The sequence below is a fragment of the Phasianus colchicus genome, chromosome 23 (assembly GCF_987193195.1).
Source record: "Phasianus colchicus chromosome 23, bPhaCol1.hap1.1, whole genome shotgun sequence".
NCBI lineage: Eukaryota > Metazoa > Chordata > Aves > Galliformes > Phasianidae > Phasianus > Phasianus colchicus.
The window spans coordinates 6,180,162-6,198,380 of NC_143458.1; the positions used below are offsets into that span (position 1 = coordinate 6,180,162).

General features: G+C 43.8%; 1 protein-coding gene across 4 annotated transcripts in view; it reads right to left on the reverse strand.

The window, feature by feature from the left end:
• Positions 1-18,219, reverse strand: part of FLI1 (Fli-1 proto-oncogene, ETS transcription factor) — a 79,496-nt gene that overhangs the window by 50,401 nt on the left and 10,876 nt on the right. Inside the window, exon 1 of one of the 4 annotated variants that reach the window (XM_090123411.1) lies at positions 16,528-16,693. The exons of 2 other annotated variants lie outside the window; for them this stretch is intronic. Coding sequence is in view for 1 of the 2 variants with exons in the window: in XM_031599733.2 (XP_031455593.2) it covers positions 16,125-16,142 (18 nt within the window). In the remaining variant the exon portion in view is untranslated. Of the gene's footprint in view, positions 1-16,124; positions 16,485-16,527; positions 16,694-18,219 lie in introns of those variants that run through there. One more of the 4 variants, XM_031599733.2, reaches the window with a different exon arrangement.

Genomic DNA, 18,219 nt, shown 5'->3' on the forward strand with positions numbered 1-18,219 from the left:
GACACCAAGGCACACTACATTTCTTTTTCTCTTTTAGAGATGACAATCATTAGGAGCCTGTATACAGCAAGCAGTGATGAGCTTTGGTTTGCAGCCACATTATCCACAGTCATGCCATCCCAACTTACCAGCTTCAGCCTGCAAGCAGCACAGTCCCTGTTTTGCAGTTATCCTGCTTCTGAACAGCCCTAGCACCAGTGTCTCTGCATCATGTTTCATGTTTTTCTGGATCAGAACCAGCTTGGAGTGCCCATGCAGTATGCACCAAGGGTCTTTCAGCTGAACGCAATCTTCATCAGAAGCCTGATCATATTTATAACTCGGTCTTTAATCTTTGCAGGACTTAATTTCTAGTTCTTTCTCTCAGTCTTAAGAAATTCACTTCTAATAAACAAATGCAGAAATTCTAATAGAATTAGAATGCAATTTGGGCTTTCCAAATGAAAACCAAATACCACAAGAGCTGGCAATAGCATGGCCATGTCATCTAGCACTTCTTTCAGTCCTCCTACAGAAGTCAGTTTGCCCCACGCTGCCCTGCTTCCCGCTTCTCTTGTGTGCTATTATTTCTCAAAGCTCCTCTGGCCATGTGGTATCCAGAACTGAATGTCTTCTGAGTCGTGCACTTGTATCACACAGGGCGTTTATTAGGAGCCCAGCTTGGTGACATGAGGAATGAACGCGGAGGCGGCTCACAGCTGCGCCGTCCTTTTGTGCTGTTCTCACCTGCCCGACCTCAGCCGAATTGCACCTCACATTGCTCAGGTCTTTTTTGACAAAGAGGAAACACATTTAAGCATAATACCAGCGCTGACCTTTTAGCCATTTCGTGAGCACTAAAGCTTCCCCCTCTCACTTTCTGCAGGGATATCTCACTTGTTTCTCTGTGTTACTCAAGGCACATAACTCTACCCCTGCATTTAGTTTACCTGGAAGCTCTGCTCTCTGTTGCTTAACTTATCTGCATGTAACGTGTCTATCGAGAAGCACTAGGCAAAAAGCTGGCTTTCTTCATTTCCTTCAGTAAGATGCATTTAAAACACCTGAAGATCCAGCTGCTTATATTCAGAAATATATCTGAATTTCTCACATGTTCAACCACATTTGTGAGTTCCATGAAATGAGAGTAGGCTGCTCAAAAGACAAAACTCATTTTAACTGCATGTTTTCTCCTCTTTGTTGTTTAAGAATCAGCTTGCAACAAATGGCACTTGCTAAATGACTGTCTAACAAGACAAAATGGTGCAAAGCTCCCGCTTTCCCCCTGCCAACTGGAAAGCACTTGTCCTTAGCAGCCCAGGCGCTGCGCCTCGCACACAGGCACGGTCAGGTGCACATAGAAGAGGCTCCCAGTTCTATAGAGCATTGAGAGACAAGAGCTATTTCTTGTCGCAGCCTCTAATGAAAATTTGCCTGCCACGTATCCAAGTGTGATCTGGAAGCAGATTTGCACCTGTCTCAGCAGGCCAAAATGAAACAATAACAGCACTGAGAGCTGCTGGTTAGCGAGCAGCACGGGCTGGGCGTGCGGCTGAGCCCCCCTCAGTGCACTGCTGTGCTGCTCATCAGCTTCTTTTCATCAGGTCATCAGAGCAAGGATCTTCTGTGCTTGATGGGCACACACCATATACCTTCCTGCTCAAGAAAAGCAACCCGCACTCAGTGTGAGCTTTTCACCCTTGATTATCAGGGCCAGAATGAAAAAAGTATCCCTGAGAGCGTGCAGTACTGAACACGATGGCTGCTGCTCTCCCATGGGCCTTCAGGAACGCAGGGCTGGGTGCAGCCACCACCCCTGGTGCTGAGGGCGTGCAGCCATACCGGCTCCCAGCTCACTGCAGCACGTGCTGCACAGGATTTCTGCTAGTGCTGCTCTAAGATGAGACTGTTTCTGTGTTTCATAAGCAACTAGAACTTTTTAGGTCCTATAAATAGTGTCTTTCCTTTCCTAGCTGCAAGCAAGCTATCTCGTACACCCAGACACTTTGAGCTTTATTTCAGAGTGGTTTTTCTGTTGACATGCTGGGCAGCTTTAGCATTCTTTATCCTGGGCTTACAAAGCTCTTTGTGGTGATTTGTCAGTTTTCTTCTCTCTGAAGAGCATAAGCTATTATTATTTTACAGTTAGGAAAATTAAGGAACAGAAAGCTCTGACAATTTGCTCAGGGTTAAGAAAGAGGAATAAATCCCAGGAAACTCCACTTGCAGGCTTCTCTAATTACTGAACAGCATTCTTTGTAAAGTCTATCTTTTTGGAAAGAAGGGGCATGTGAGTTCTTATCTGCTGAGCAGAGTAGATACCCAAAGAGAGATCAATCTTCTTTATCTTTTTACTAAATAATAGATTACTGATAAACATCTGAGATGCTAAGAAAGTTTGGTTAAAAATAATTTCAGGTTTCTGAACATGTTTCTCTTTAGAAGTATTCCTACTCACATAACCCATTAAGTTGGTCATAGCAAAGAGCAAATAACCAAATGCACAGCTTGGACACAATTCCTGGTGAAATATCCCACTGCCTGACTCAGAATGAGTAAACCTCAAGCTGCCACTGTGAAGCACTGGGCAAACACACGCCAGAGGGTGGCTCGTGCTCCAGAGAGTGTAGGCCTGGCTGGCAGGAGAGTGACAAGGAATGATGAGCCCTGCCTGACAGCTCAGTGCCTTGCTGTGCTTGTACAGAAAAAGCCTGGCAGAGTCAGCAATTTAAGTGTCCTTAAGAAGAATCTCATGTAGTAAGCACACGGAGCTTTTTTCTAACACAGTTGTTAGTCTTACAGCAAAACCATCCTTCAGAGCTCCTCTGTAGGATTCCCCCAGGGTGTGGGAGCTGGCTGTCCTGCCTCTTTCGATGCTTTACCAGCTCCAGACAGAGGAACCTGTACATAAGCAGGTAGATAGCTGCATGAATCCATACTATAATACTGGGTTTAGAGGGATTCAGATGAAAGATTAGAATCAAGGACTTCTGCAAAATGACTTTCAAAGCATTTCATCTGGGCAGTGCTACGGAAATCAACAGTGATAGTCATCTAGACCTGCTTGTCCCACTGACCCTAGTTTGAATCTGGGTCAGTTTTGATGGGTCAATGGAATAGCAAGGTTTAAAGATATATATATATACATTACATACATATAAATTTAATGTTGTTTAATCCATCTTTCAGCTGTTTGCTCTACCAGTTTAACCTGCAACTTAATTGGAGAAAGAGAAGAACTATAATCCTTTTATGCTCTGCAGCTGATAATACCCAAAAGAAAGTTGTTTACTTTATATATTATACATTCACCGAGCTTTGTATCAATAAGCACTATAATAAAGCCCTGGGTAAACAAAAACGTGGGCAGCATTAGAGATAGTAAGTCAGAAGTCAGAGGGATTCCTTTTTGCAGCCTGGTCCTCGCTGCACAGACCTCAGCCATGCACATCTCATGGCTCTGCTGGTACACAAAGCTGCCACGTTACCCATTTCCAAACATGTTTGTATGGCATGTCAGCTACCTCCTGCCCCTCCTCGTTTTTCAGGTTGGCACAGAACAGTGTTTGGTGAGAAAAGTGCCGCTTGCAAAATAAGGTTTCTGTGGTTTAGGGCTATTTTGATTAATTAATTTTTTTTTTCTTTTTTCTTTTCTTTTTTTCTTTTTTTTCTTTTTTTTTTTTTTATGTCTGCAGCTGCTAGTTTTGAAACAACCAATCCTAAAGCTGCCGAAGTATGAAAGAGAGGGTAAGAAATCAATGGAAGAAATAGACAATTAGAGCAGGGTCCTGACCATGGAGTGGCTGCTGTATTTTGAAAGCCATAAAAGTTTGGCTTATGCAAGAAACCATCTGGTATTTAGGCCTAGTTGAAATTTTGGCTGTGTGTGCACTTTGTGTGAGTACCAGTGGAGCAGCTTCACAGCTGTGTGCACGTACTCTGCTGGACTCCTTCACCAGGCAGGGCAGGGCACTTGCTGAAAAAAACTCTGGAAAACCTATTGGGCTTCACACCCTTCTTACTCCTGGACAGCTCGTGATGGTCTTTGATCTAAGGGAAAATATGCCTGCTTGCCACTGCTGTAATGCTACAGACCTTCATTACAAATCGGTGCATGACCCAAAAAATAGTTAGCGATGCACATCTCAGGAACACTGCAAGAACCATGTGGTTTCTTTTTGTTCATTACAATGCTGCACGTGAATAGAAGTGAAGTCAGTCCCACCTTCTATGATCATCTACCCCAAATCAACCAGGCAAGGTAGAGAGGGAAGGAAGCATTCGCTTACTTCTGCAGATGAAAAACTGAGGTACAGGAGATGAAGTGAAAGCTTCAACTCGTACAGGAAACCTGTGGCAGAGCAACTAACTGAAGCAGGTTGGGCGCTGCTGAGGACAAAGACTGGAGTGAATTAACAGCTCACAGACTTTTCTGACTCACCAGGAGGAAAAAAAATAAAAGTATTACAAAAAGCCAGTATTGCATCAGGGAGGGTTCCTCCAGAGTGTGCTAATGCCAGGCACAAGGAACAGTGTGTGCTGCTCCTGTGAGTAATGCTGAAAAAAAAAGACAAATTCAAATGGGAACAGGTGCAGCTGAGGGCACCACCAACCAGGACAAAGGGGGGTGATGAAAAAGATTAGAAGATTTTTTGTTTATCCCAAGAGAGCTGTGTGAGTGAGCTATAATCACACCGAGGCCAGAATATCAGCAAAGGGAGCATGCTGGTTAAGCTAGCAGGCAGTGTTGCCTTAGGAGAAAGCAGGTACAAGTCAGTCATGAGCAAATATCAGTTCAAAATCAGAAGTTTTTAAGCATCAGAATGTGGAAGGTAAAGCAGTCCTTTCCTGTTGGGGACTGGTGGCAATGGAAAGAATGTATACCCAGAATCCTGGAGGAGCTTGTGAGAGGAACTGCAGAGCACTGGCAGAGTGGACTCAGCTCAAGAATTGCTTCCACTACGGAGTTCAAACTAAGTGCCTCAATTTTCCTTCACTTCTAAGGAATTTAGAAGAATAATCTCTTGTTACATACAGTGCTTAGCACAGCTCTGGCTTCCAGGCCCTATGGTAGTGCAAATAATTCATAACGCTAATGATCAACCATAATTACATCCTTCCTGAAGCAGAGATGACACATGAGAACACCAGAAATGAAAAGCAGAGAACTAGCTGCAAGCTTATTTCAACCACTCATGATCTCCCCATATTCTGTGAGAATGAGAAAATGTCTCCTCTCAGATACTGCAGTGTAAATCCAGAGGAATTCAAAACACATCATTGCTAGCAAGCTTGAACTTCAGTGGCATGCTTTCTTTTTCTAAAGGGGATGAACTCAATCCATTTGTTAAAAACTTTGGCCATAACTCTGGAAGTGCTGTAAAGGCAAAGGATTCTCATAACACAAATCTGGGTTTGGGAAGCCCTGCAAAAGCCAACAAAATGGGCAGACACCAATATCATCTTCAACAGCAACATGCAGTAATCACGTGTCCTGGGCAGGAATTCATTGGCGCTCAGAGTGAAAGTGGACGTAACCTTTTCCCATTAAAATGTGTCACGTTGTGATGCATCTTGGATACATTTTTACACAGCCTTCCTTCCAGCAGTACTCAAAATCCAGAGGGCCTGATATCACAGCCCAGAGCAGGATAGGAGCATAGAGTTCTTTTTGGAAGAGCAAGACTGGAAGGGAGCCTGGCAGAACCCTGCTCCATACCTTCCTATGTGAAAATTCTGCGTAGGTAAAATGTAACACTTTTTATTTTGGATCTGGCTGTGCTCCTTCTTCCATTTCATGCAATGCAGAGGGAAGTTTGCAGCAGAGAAAAAGCACACTGTGAGATTCTGCACGGACTCTCTGAGTGCAGCAGGACTGCGAGGAGCTGCAGTTTGGGCTGCGTGCCATTGGAGTGGTAGCAGTTTCCCTTCAGCTTACTAGAGACATCTCAGATTTCAAGTACAATCTTAGTGCCACCAGGGGATTCACCATCACTCAGATAAAATGTAGCACACAAAATCTGCATGCATACTTGTCTGGAAGATTCTGAAGAAATAGGGTCAATTAAAACCACTCAGATCCTGAGAAACACACTGTTGGTTTTTTTTTCTTTGTTTCTGTTGCACACTTAATGTAAGATTATTCTTTCTCTTGTTGGAGGGGAGTCTTTGCAGACAGCATTGGTAGTATTTGCAGTATGGTGCTGAGAATTCCTGCCTTCAGCTAGCAAATCTCTTCAGCAAGTGTTTACTTTAAAGCCTAGTTAGTTCTAATGAAGTCAAGTTTACGCCTTTCAGAAATATCACTTAAATATTATATTTATGCTGTTGGAGGATAGATAGTGTCTACAGATCTAATGAACGACATTGCCATACATGTCAGAGAAATTTTACCAGCAATTTCATATTGAGAGGGTCATGATTAGCAAAATCCACCCTTGCTGCATCACACCATCTCTGAAGGACCAGGAGTCACACAGCCTGTAGTCCACGTTCTCAGTATGCCTCAAAAACACCCACAGCAACTATAGAAGCTACTTGAAGTAACTTTTGCTGTTTTGGGATCAGTTGATAAGCAGTGATCTGTCTGGCTTTTGAGCCTGTGCTGTATCAGTAAGCTCTGGCTCTAGCAGTTTTTCTGGGTATCAGTGGTAAGACTGACTGCTCTTTCAAAGCTTGTGTGAGAACATTCAAGATCCACTCTCTTCTACAAATCACGCAGCAATTCTAAAGCCTGGGATGTGAATGGCATCCCTGATGCTGACTTACTGAGTGACCAGTTTTTTTCCTCCATTTAATCTTCTAGGTATTTTTTTTTTCTTTGCCTGTTTAGGTTATGGGCTCTTATTCCATCTATGTGCCGTGCTTCATCTTGGAGGGATCCTCTGGGGACAGCTTCCATAATACCAGGAATTAATCATACGAGTCATGACTTCTGGTTCTAATCAGGAGTCTGTCCTAGAGGCTGATCTGCAACACGACACTCATGGACAAATCCTCAGAATTTAATAGGGATTAAATCAGTGGAGTTTTTATAGAAATCGAATTAGACTGTATAGAAACTGTTCCATAAACAGAATACAGCAGAAGAGGCTAAACTTCCTTGATTTTCCTCTGCATTTTACAGAAGGGATGTAATGTTCAGTTACCTTTCCCTATATGTATTCCAAAACTGTTTGATGTAAAATGACATTTTGCAACGTAAACGTGTAGGATTTTGTTATCACATAAGAAAACCTCAAGTCTATACTCTGAAAGCTGCAGAAAGGCAATTCTGTAGGAAGGCAATGATGTTTATTCTTTTCCTTGCTTAAAGAAATGCAGGCCCCTCTCCTCTGTTCAGCTCGGGCATTCAGGACTCCCTGACAGCTCTGCCTTCTTAGCTGAAGAGCTGCTGGAATTCTCTGCTGTATTGAACACTGCTTCTCTCCGACCATGCTTTTGAGTATATACACCTTATACATAGAGACATACAATACATATAACATACAAATAACAGGCCAGGCTCAGCATTTTTATCTTGCTGCATATCCTGCTGTTCCTGAATTTTGATGATTTGGATAAATGAACCCTGAGTCTATGAACCTTGGATATAAGCCCCTATTCTGCAGGGGCTGAATTTGCAAATTCACTTTGCCTCACATGCAGATGGGCAATGAGCAGTGCAGCTTGCAATTTTCCACCCTCTCTTTAAGCCCACTGAACTCTGGTGACTTAGATAAATGGATAAATTGTGACATGAACTAATTGCACTGATTTCAGGGGGAATTTGAAGATATCCCTTTTATATTTCTCAGAATCGGGCCAATATCTGTACTTAGCTCTGTGCTAATGTATAACTCCCTACTTTTCTAGCTGCACTTAGTTGCATTAGAAAGCTTTTTTATAGGCATCTGCTCAGCCCTGATCTGAGATAACATTACTCTTGAACAAGACAAGTTACTGTACAAAGGCACGAGATTGGGTGTCTCTACTAACGCCTAAGATTTCAATCACCATGAACTTGTGATTCTTATAACAAATGAGCATCAGCTCTGACACAAGAAGATTATGAAGGCACAGTGCATCTCAGCAGAGCAGCACACTTGTCATCTGGGTGGGGTGCAGGAGTGGAAAAGTAGTGCTTTCCCATGGCACAGACACTTTATTGCATGAAATAATTTGGATTTTGCACTGAATCCTTCATATCAATAGAATATTCCTAAGATCATTAGCAGGACTGAAAGATAAACACGGCCCTGTAACAGTGAAGGGGAGAAGTATTGTGCAGAGAGAGTAACTATTTACTACTTTAGTTGTTTGAAATAATAATTCCTGTTAAAATACGTAAGGTTGCCTGTTCCAGTATGTACCAGGAAAATACTATCTGTACTGTACATGTGTATCCCTTTTGGGAAGCATTTTTTGCCAGTGATTTATGTACTTCAGGACACAAAATTCCAATCCCAAATTCAAATACCAAATACATTCACACATACAAGCCTGTGTAGCTCAGTGAGATCTCAACACCTGATTATTCGCTGTATAAGAACATTATAAATCCTGTATGTCTGCTACAATGCAAGATTTTTGGCCAAGCTTTTCCTTCCTTTTGTTTTTGTTAGACTGGGGCATGGCTGCTGCCCACTGCTCTGGATGTGGTTTAATTTTGGCAACAATACAGCTCTTGCCCCTCTGCATTTGGCAATGCAAAACTGAGTTAGATATGAAGAGGGCACTATCACTCTAGGCAGCCTGACTCAGAGACTGGGTAGAAAAAAGAACAGACAAATGTTTGGTACTAACACTATATGAGGTCCCAAGGAGATTTGGAACAGGAGCAGTGGAGGAGTTAGTTTCCTTTGTTCTGTTAAAAGGAAAAAGGAAACACATCAGGAAACCAGACTGTGGAGCACAGGAAGTCTCACTTTGGCTGATAAAAAGGAACTGATGTGAGGTTGTTCAGATGCAGTTATAAGTCAATCAAGCTTGGAACAACAAGAAGAGCTATTCAGAAGAAACCAGAGAGCCAAACTCCACATTTAGCTGTAGAAACGGTGTTTTAACCTCTTCTAATCTCTTCCTTATCTTCTTTTTAAAAAGAGAGCTGCTATAAAAATGTTGAAATAAGAATTTTCTCATCATACAGAACTCGGTTTCCTGAACTCACCACACCCTTCAGTGACCCCAGCATACCTTACACCAGTTTCTTTTTTTCACTCATCGACCAACTAAAAAACTGTATTCTTGCTGATTTATCTCCTTCGCTCAGATCTAAACCAGTATTATTTAAGAAGGGCAGGTTTTTTGCTGAGTGAGAAATCAGCAAATGACTAATTAAATGCTTTCCTTCTTGTTATTTTCAGCCCCTCTGCAAGATTGACAAGCACTAGCCAAGATGCTAATGTTCAGTTCCTGGATGTGCAGCTTTGTCAGCTTGAAGAGGGAGGTGTTATCTTCTTTTCTTCTAATTGTCTCTTGCTCCTTTGCAGCACTACTGTTAATCCAGGTTACTCTGAGTTAATCTATGCTTGAAGAACACGTGAATACATTAGTAAACTTTTCTATATCCATGGCATTCACTACAGGAGCCTCTACTGAGCTACAAAAGATGATCCAAGATCATTTTTTTACAGAATCTTACCAACACTGAGAAGCAAAGGCAAGATGCTTGTGGGATTTAGCCTTAGTTCTCCCATCTATTTCCAGTGAGAGTTGTGTGTTCAATGCTCCTTATCCAGTTCTGTGAATTTTAATCAACAACATGTTTACATGTGGAATCAAAATACTTCATTAACCACCAAGGAAGCAGCATGGTTTTCAGGTGAACAGTTGCCTTCAGAAGCTAATGATAATTGCAGACTGTCAATACACTTACAAAACAAACTAGGTTTTTCTGGTATCACATGCTGATGGTCACTTTCACGTCATTATTTTCCAGCTTTACCTCTGGCACTGTCATCCCTCGATAAAAAGAAAGTTTATTGGGACATACATAAATGTCTTCAGCAGTAGCATACAGTAACGTAGATCCTTTTGTTTAGGTCTTACAGCTAAAGGAAAATCTTTTGGTAGCGGAGGTGGGGGAGGAGGGAGGTAACGTTTGCGGCTTTACTACAAGAGACGGGTTTCTAGATCAATATTACTAGCTGTGTAGATATGCATCAGTAATAATATGGCCTGGGTAATGAGAGAAAGAGAGGAAATAAGCAGTAGATACATTCACAGTTTGTAGACTTTGATATTTGGAACTCAGTAGAATAGATTGTCCTGTATCATACATTGCTGTTTCTACCGGCACAATTTAGGTTGGTGCTGTTACCCAATCTACAGCCTGGTGTCTGTGATGGTGCAGCATGCAGGTTAGCAATGATGGGTCCACCATCAAGCAAATTATTTCCAAAAAGAGGCTGAAAAGCCCATTTGTATGAGGATGCTTTGGCTCTTATTTTCATAAACAGCTATAAATATGCACTTACAGTCTTTAAAAAAAAAATAAAATTGTTCATTCAGGAGTTGTTCTTAAGCACCACTCCTAGAACTGATAGGACTCTATAAGCCATGAAGTGCATCCAGCCCTGTTTACACACTGGTGCACACACCGATGTTCTCATGTTCACACATGCCTGAAAGCAGGAGAGGCATAGACACTGGAAAGAGACCCCATTCAGAACAAAAGGTCTGAAAGAGAATTTTACCTTTGAGATAAAAGCTGGTTTCAAACTAAGCTGTAGAGCTAAGCTTAAGATGTTAGACCCATCTCATCTAGGCAAGCCGTGCACACATTCATGCTTGCTCAAGTACTAAAACCGTGCTACTGTGACTGGAGGTGCCAGCAAACCCACAAATGTCTGCAAATCTGAAGTCAATGCTCCCTTGGCTCCTTTTATTTTCCTGCTGATGCATGTTTGCACTGAGATGAAATACAGGTTCTTTCAATAAGCTGTTGATAAACTCAAGCAGAACGAGAAGCTTGCATTTTTCATAGGCAAAAGATGGGGTGCTGTGGAAGAATTTCATGTACTGATGTTTTATGGTGAGAAAAAGTATGGAAGATGCTCCATGTCATGAGGTTGTATGTTTACCATAAATTCTAGGCCTGATCTTTATGAGATGTGAACTGAAATTAAGGAAAAAAACATTCTGGAAAGGCAGAAGAGACCCAAAGAGAACAGTTTCTGCAAGAACTGCTATAAATGTCCTTCCCCCAGTGTGCCTCACTTTATCAGCATGTCATCTCAGGTCTTACTTTAGTGAGGTGTGAAGTGTGACCTTAGTCATTGCTCCTTTTAATTTCTGTCCTTCTCGCATAGCATTCTAATGAAGACTTCCACTCTTACACACTGACTCCAGCAAAATTCTGCCCAGAAGAATGCTGCAAGGAGTCATAAAAGCTGGGCCTCCCGCCATCTTACAGCAAGATTGTCATAAAATTAAAATAAATAACTAAAATAAAAGCATGAAATCCTCAAGACATGCATGCTACTACTCAAAGTGGCCACATCCTGTTAGGGTAAAATCCACAGTGGTGCAGAGAAACTATACAATGCTCTCAGCACCTCTTTAAAGCCTCAGAGCGAAACCCCAAGTGCCTAAAATCTAAGCAGTTGTGCTGTTTTGGTGTGTATTAGGTTTGTTTTGGACTAATTTCCTTCCCAAAGCAGGAACAGTTCTAATACATCTGAACTGCTCCATTTACAGAGTCTGGAAAGGCATCCCCCGTGTTTTACTTGTGTAGTGAAGAAGAGGTAGCACGGATCACCTCGTGCTGACAGCACCTGTGCTGAGCCATGATGGTAAGTGCATGGAGAGGCTGAAGGTGTGCACCAACACACAGGTCAGTCGGTGAGAGAAAGTGAAGCACCAACAATAAGTAACATTATGAAAATGTGGCAATGGCAAAACATTTCTAACAGGTTTTTGCTGATGTATATTAGTCATTCTGCAATATATGCCATCCAAACAGCTACCGGGGTGTCAGCGAACAAAGAATGTAAGCCTTGGAAATTTCAGAGGGTTTTGTTCAAAACTGCTTTTGTGGGGCAGCAACGTGAAAATGTGAGCAAACATCTGCATGGGGTGTTTTCATACTGGAGAGTAAGATTCTTGTCCTACGAATCAATGCCTTCTTGCCAGGAAAGGCCATCTCTAAAAGGCCAAAGCAAGGGCAATTTAAAAATGGCAAAACAGACATTTAAACTGGCTCAAAAAGGAAACGTTCTTAGTTTGAGATCTTGATGGCCAAGTTTCAGGATGAGAGCGAATGAGCGAACGCCTACAGTTCACGAATGACAAGAAACAGTGATTGCAATAAGAAATCCTACCCCGCCCTTTGCTATAGCAACACCAGCATACAAGTTGTCTTCTCGTGGAAAGAAAAAGAGACAAGTATGGTTGTCATCTACTTGGTAATGCAATGTTTTCATTGAATGTCCCTCACATGGTCTCTCTCTTATGTCCAGAGCGTGAGCATGAAGATATTTTCACAGAATGAAAGCAGCAGTTACATAAACTGTGCTTTTTTTGATTAACAGTCAGGCCTTGGCAAGTGTAGTTACTTTAATTAATTATAGCCCGCATGTAAATTGGAACTGAAATGATTAAACCAGTTTGAAACCACACTATTTGTTATTGTGAGGAAGTCCACCCATGGGCATCTTGTTGACATTAGATGTATCATTTTGGATTTAATTTGAGGCAATAAAAGCCAAAATTCCCAAAACACAATGTACATTAAGCCAAAGCAAGACGTTAACCCGAAGAAGATGTGGATTTTAATATCTGGAGGCATTCAATAGAAATATTATAGATTATTTAAAATTAATCCAAACATAGACTGTCATCGGTTTCTTTGGCTCCTAATCATCTTCTGCAAGTGTTGTTCACAGAACAGGGAGCAATGTCATTTTGAAGATGCATTAATCATGATTAAGATTTGCTGTACTTCTTTCTGCATAGAAGGCCTCAAAGCATCACTGCAGAGGTCACTTCTCAAACCAGCCACTCCAACTCACATGTCAGATATTGAACAGATTACTCAAAGAATGCAGAAAAAAATTGCCCCTCACCACCAAGGCACGTGATCCATAATTCCCCTCTCAATAAATCGTTATTCTTGAAGAAAGAAAGGTGCACTCTACACCTGGTGCAGATATCAGCGCTATCACATCTGACAACTGACAGTGCGTGATAAGGAAAGATGACCTACAGTCCTGAGCTCATCCCAAATGTCTCTGTGTTTGTATGGCATTCCCTAAGCTTTGGGTTAAAGAACACAACAGCTTCAATTCACACCTCCACACGTGTCCACAGAGGATATAAATATAGACCAGGATGGTCCAGACCACGTTTACTCTTTGACTTGCTGTTTCCCCAAGAGCATGCAGTTCTGAACATGCAAGACAACGCTATAGCAGAGCTATCAGTGTATTACAAAGTTAGCCTGCAGCTGGGTAGATTTATGGTTAAATTATTCTGTGTATGAAGAACCAGCTACCAGTCTGTTGTCAAAGCTTTTCCTAAATGGCGTGAAAAGATTAAGAGCAAAGCACAGGCCCAGCACTGGGGTTGCAGGGTGAAGGGGAAGGTTTTATAGTATTAGGCTCAGACTCCTACACTGATCAACCATGCAGTTAAAAATCTTTAACTCGATTAAAGCAATTAGTCCGTGCAATAGTTTGACTTGATGCTGAAAAAGGCTTGTCACTTGTCTTGTTTATAGTGCTCAAGAATACACCTGGAACGTGCATCCCTCTAACATTTCTAATCTGAGCTGCATAGCACTGCCTGCTACACAGTCAGGTATCATTCAGTGTTTACGGAGCAAAGTGCTTCTTAACCACTCTTCTTAACCACGCATTTCATCTAGTCCCTCACTGTGCTCTAAATAATGAAAAAACTTTTTCTCCCCAGTCATCTACCTGCTTCTATTCTGACATATTATTTTCCAACCCAAATGCATGGATTTGGGAGAAAGCAATGCATGCATCCTTCAGAACAGCAAACCTAAGGGTCTGATTGCTTTTAACGTGCCTTCTCCTGGACACAGCACAGGTTTGCTTTACTATGTCCTAGAATGTAGAAGATCTACCCTGAAGCACAGGTTATATATAGAGCTCAGCATATCAAAAACATTTAAGCATCTCAAGCCACATCCTCTCTCATTGCCCTTCACCTGAGACAAGTCATGCAGGGTGGCCTAACCCCTTCCTTTCAGTGGTAAACTGCAGCAAATCTGCCAGTGCATGGCTCCAATGCTCCTTGGGAACCCACTCAATTCTCTACAGCAAGCAAATTTGCAAGAAATCTCCTATAGCCCTGAGGACGCTACAGGAGCTTTCAATCACTTGTGTAAGTGCCTGATACAAAGAAGGGGTCGGTTATAGGAGGAGGTCAGCAGGAGACACAGATCTGCAGCAAGTTTCTGATGATCTTAGAATTGTTCAGTAAGAGGACCCCAGCTGAGATTCTGATGTACCTGTGTCCCGTGCCTCTCAGCTCATCCAAATTCTTTCTGGACTACAAGTGAAGCAGGAAAATATAACACAAGGCTGCAAAGCAGATCCTGGGGCAGTGACCCAGGACGTGGCTGAGTTCCTCCTTTTGCCACAGCCTCCCCAGCGTGACCGCGGGCCAAGCTGCTAAGAGTCACAGTTCCTCATCCCCAAAGCTGGGACAAGGGGTGACAGCAACAAGATTGCAGCATAGGGGGACTGAGGAAAAGAGGAGATCCTAGGAGGCACCGTGGGCTGTGTGGGACAGGGGAATACTTCAGCACCTTTCAGAGAATGGTGCTGAGGGTCATGGACTGTGAAGAAAAACAAGTCCATGTGTGCACTGCAGCAAAGGTACAGATGGGGAATTTCTGCACTTTCGCTGTACAATATTTAGGGCTCCACAAATCAAAGAAGGTTGTGGTGCACTAAATGTATCCTGAATGAGGCCCAGGTTACTTTTGCTACAGACCTGAAGAGGTGGTATGGGAGATGTGTCTTATTCCTGCCATAACTCCCAAATTTTGTGCTTTCAACACTCCTGCTTTCTCTCTTCCTTTCTGACATCTCCCCTTTTGTTCCCTCTGTCTTTCCTCTTTCCATTTTCCCTTCCTGTCCATCTCCTTCCCTCCTCACTTCTCTTGAGACCTTTCCAAACAGTGCACTTGTCACAAGCTGCAGTGTGAGGGAGAAAGTTTCAGTTCCTGCCAGTATGCAGCTTCTTTCTCCCCAGGTCAGCAGAAAAAAAAAAAAAAAAAAAAAAAGAGAGAGAGAGAGAGAAAAAAAAAAAGAAAAAAAAAGGGCTTTTAAGAAGAGATCAACACCCCACCCAGGCGATAGGCATCTTTCGAAATCCTCCAACTCAAACACACCCACAGCGTCTCTCGCTTCAAGGTTGCTGTTTGAGCTACTTCTGTGCTGTAGTGCTCCCTCAAGAAGAGCCCGTAAGCACTGCACAAAGGTCCCCCAAAGCATGAAAGCAAACCTGCTGCTGCCTGGCCCTGGAGAAATAGCATAAGATATTTCAAGGGACTCGGAGAAGGCTTGGTTTATCTTTGCAGAACCTGAAGTTTTGATGAGGGTGAAAGGAGGGGAACCATTCTCTAAGCCCCAGCAGCGTCCTCGCTTGCTCAAGGCCACCAGAGGTTGGCTATGTTCGTGGTTTTTTTGCCACACTCTTTGCTTCCCCTTCCCCTTGCCTCGCCCCAAGCTAGGGTGATGTTTCTCCTCCAAACCACCCAGTTCCTTGGTCCCTCCAGAATTACTAGAGGAAACGCCCGGACAACCAGCAGAACCAGCAATGCATTTCAGACAGGACCAGGCGAGGAAATCAGAGCCGGCTGACACCTAGACGCCAGCGGCACACATCTGGGGCCAGCCCGGAGCCCCGCTGTCCCCAACCATCCCCCTTCCCGGCGGCCCCGAGCAGTGCGGAGCGACGGGCCGGGAGCTGTCACTGCCTTTCCGCCGCGGCCCCGAGCCGGGCACGTCCCCGGGGCTCACCTCGGCCCCCTCCGCCCCGCCGCGGGGGCAGGAAGGCGGCCGGCCCCGCACCGCCCCTGCCTGCGGAGCCCCGAGTCCAGGGAGGCGGCGGGAGAAGCGGGGCAGCCCGGCCACGGAGCCCTCCGTGCCGCGCCGCTCTGCCGGGGGTCCCCGTCCCCTCCCGCCCCTTACCTTAATAGTGCCGTCCATCTAGAATAACTTCCAGCCGGTACCAGCAATATTCCACACATTGACCCGGTTTAGCCTGCAGCTGAAGCCTCCCGAAGTTTTTATCCGTCTCTCTTTCACTTTTCTTTCTGTCTTTCCAGGGATTTTGCTTTCCTCCACTTATCCCCTCGCCTTCTCTCTCCCTCTCCCTCCCTCGCTCTCTCTGCCGCTCTTTTTTTAACTTTGGTTGTTGCAGCAGAGCGAAAAAGAGACAGTTAACCGGATGAAACGTTTTTTTCTGCTAATTTTGGGAAGTGAAGTCACTCTTTCGTCTCTCCACTGGTCCTGCCTTCTTGATCAAAATATATATTTTTTACATACAGGATATTTGCTCCATTTAGATAAGAAGGGGCAGAACAATAGCTACCTCTGTCAGCTCTTGTTTGTCGTAGTGCAGCCAGTCCAACGAAGACCTTGCCTTGCACCCCAGACGTATTAGCGAGCACTGTGTGTCATCCCACAGTTTAGTTTAACATGTTTTTTGCCTTTTTTTTTTTTTTCTTTTGGCTGGAGCAGCTTCTGCCTGACTCACTGAATTTCCGTCTCTTCCCACAGATTTTTTTATTAATGCGTTTTCCAGTCATAGGCAAAAAAAGTAAGGGGAGAAAACCGTAAATACAACGCAGTTGGAGCACGGAGGGAGAGAGAGAGAGGAAAAAAAAAAAAAGCAAGAAGGAAAGAGGGAAAGGGAGAAAGGGAGAAAAAAGAGAAAGAGAGAGAGAGAGGAAAGAAAGAAAGAAAGAAAGAAAGAAAGAAAGAAAGAAAGAAAGAAAGAAAGAAAGAAAGAAAGAAAGAAAAGAAAGAAAGAAAGAAAAGAAAAGAAAAAGAAGGAGGGAGGGAGGGAAGGACGGAAGGAAGGAAAGAGGGAAGAAAGGAGGGAGGGAAGGAAGGAGGGAGGGAAGGAGGGAAGGAGGGAAGGAGGGAAGGAAGGAGGGAAGGAAGGAGGGAAGGAAGGAGGGAAGGAAGGAGGGAAGGAAGGAGGGAAGGAAGGAAGGAAGGAAGGAAGGAAGGAAGGAAGGAAGGAAGGAAGGAAGGAAGGAAGGAAGGAAGGAAGGAAGGAAGGAAGAAAAAGTAAATCCTGATGATCAAAATGTATTTAAAATGTGCTGTGGCCCCACTTCGTGCCTATCCCAGGCAGGGCTGCCAGCAAGGAGTGTGAGATGGGGTCCAGTCCTTGCCAGAAGGGAGCACTGAGTGAAATAATGCAGGGCAGACAAACGGCTCCAGTAATTAAACGCTCTGGAAATAGGGCTGCGGGAAAGTGGAAGCTCTTTTTCCACTTTCACCCCTATCTCCTTCACTCCCAGTCGTCTCAAGGGCTGAGACACTGGGCTCCCAAGTAAAGGTCCTAATATCAATGGCAACCCACCCATTACACTCCGGGGGCTGGGAGCACCTTTCCCAGCCTCCTTTCCCGGCGCAACCTTCTTGCTAAGCTGTTAAAATCCCACTCAGATGGAAAAAAATATACATACAAACTTAAAAAAAACAAAAAACAGGAAAAAAAAAGACAAAAATTTACAGTAATTGACAGGTCAACTGAAGCTTCGTGTCAGTACAAGCATTGCAGTAAAACCAAATCAGAACACCAGCCTTTAAATCCCACTTTCGACTGGTGAGCTCCTGACATGCAGCTCTGCCTTTCATTCAAACGGGAGTGATGGCTCCAAAAGAAACGCGCTTTCCTTTTTCCGGGCAAGGCTGAAAGCCTCCGAAGGAGCCGAGGAAAGGAGACAATAAGCGCCTGTCCAGCTCCACTTCCCACCCCTCCCCTTGCAGAAATAACAGGCAGCCACCAGCGGAACACATCATGCAACGCTTTGGGCGTCCTGTGGTCCCCACTTCTGCAAACTGCTGCAGCCCGAGAAGAGACAAGAAAGAAAGTGACAAGGCAGGAGGACGCTCCTGAACGTCAGATCTCTAGGTGGAGGACATTACCTTGTCCAGTGCCAGCTGTGTCCAGTCTTTTTGTTTCCCCTGTCCTTAGTCCAACCACGGGGAGTAGGGGGGATCAAAATATATCCAAAGTTATTCTGCACCCGCCCTTTCCAAAAGAGAA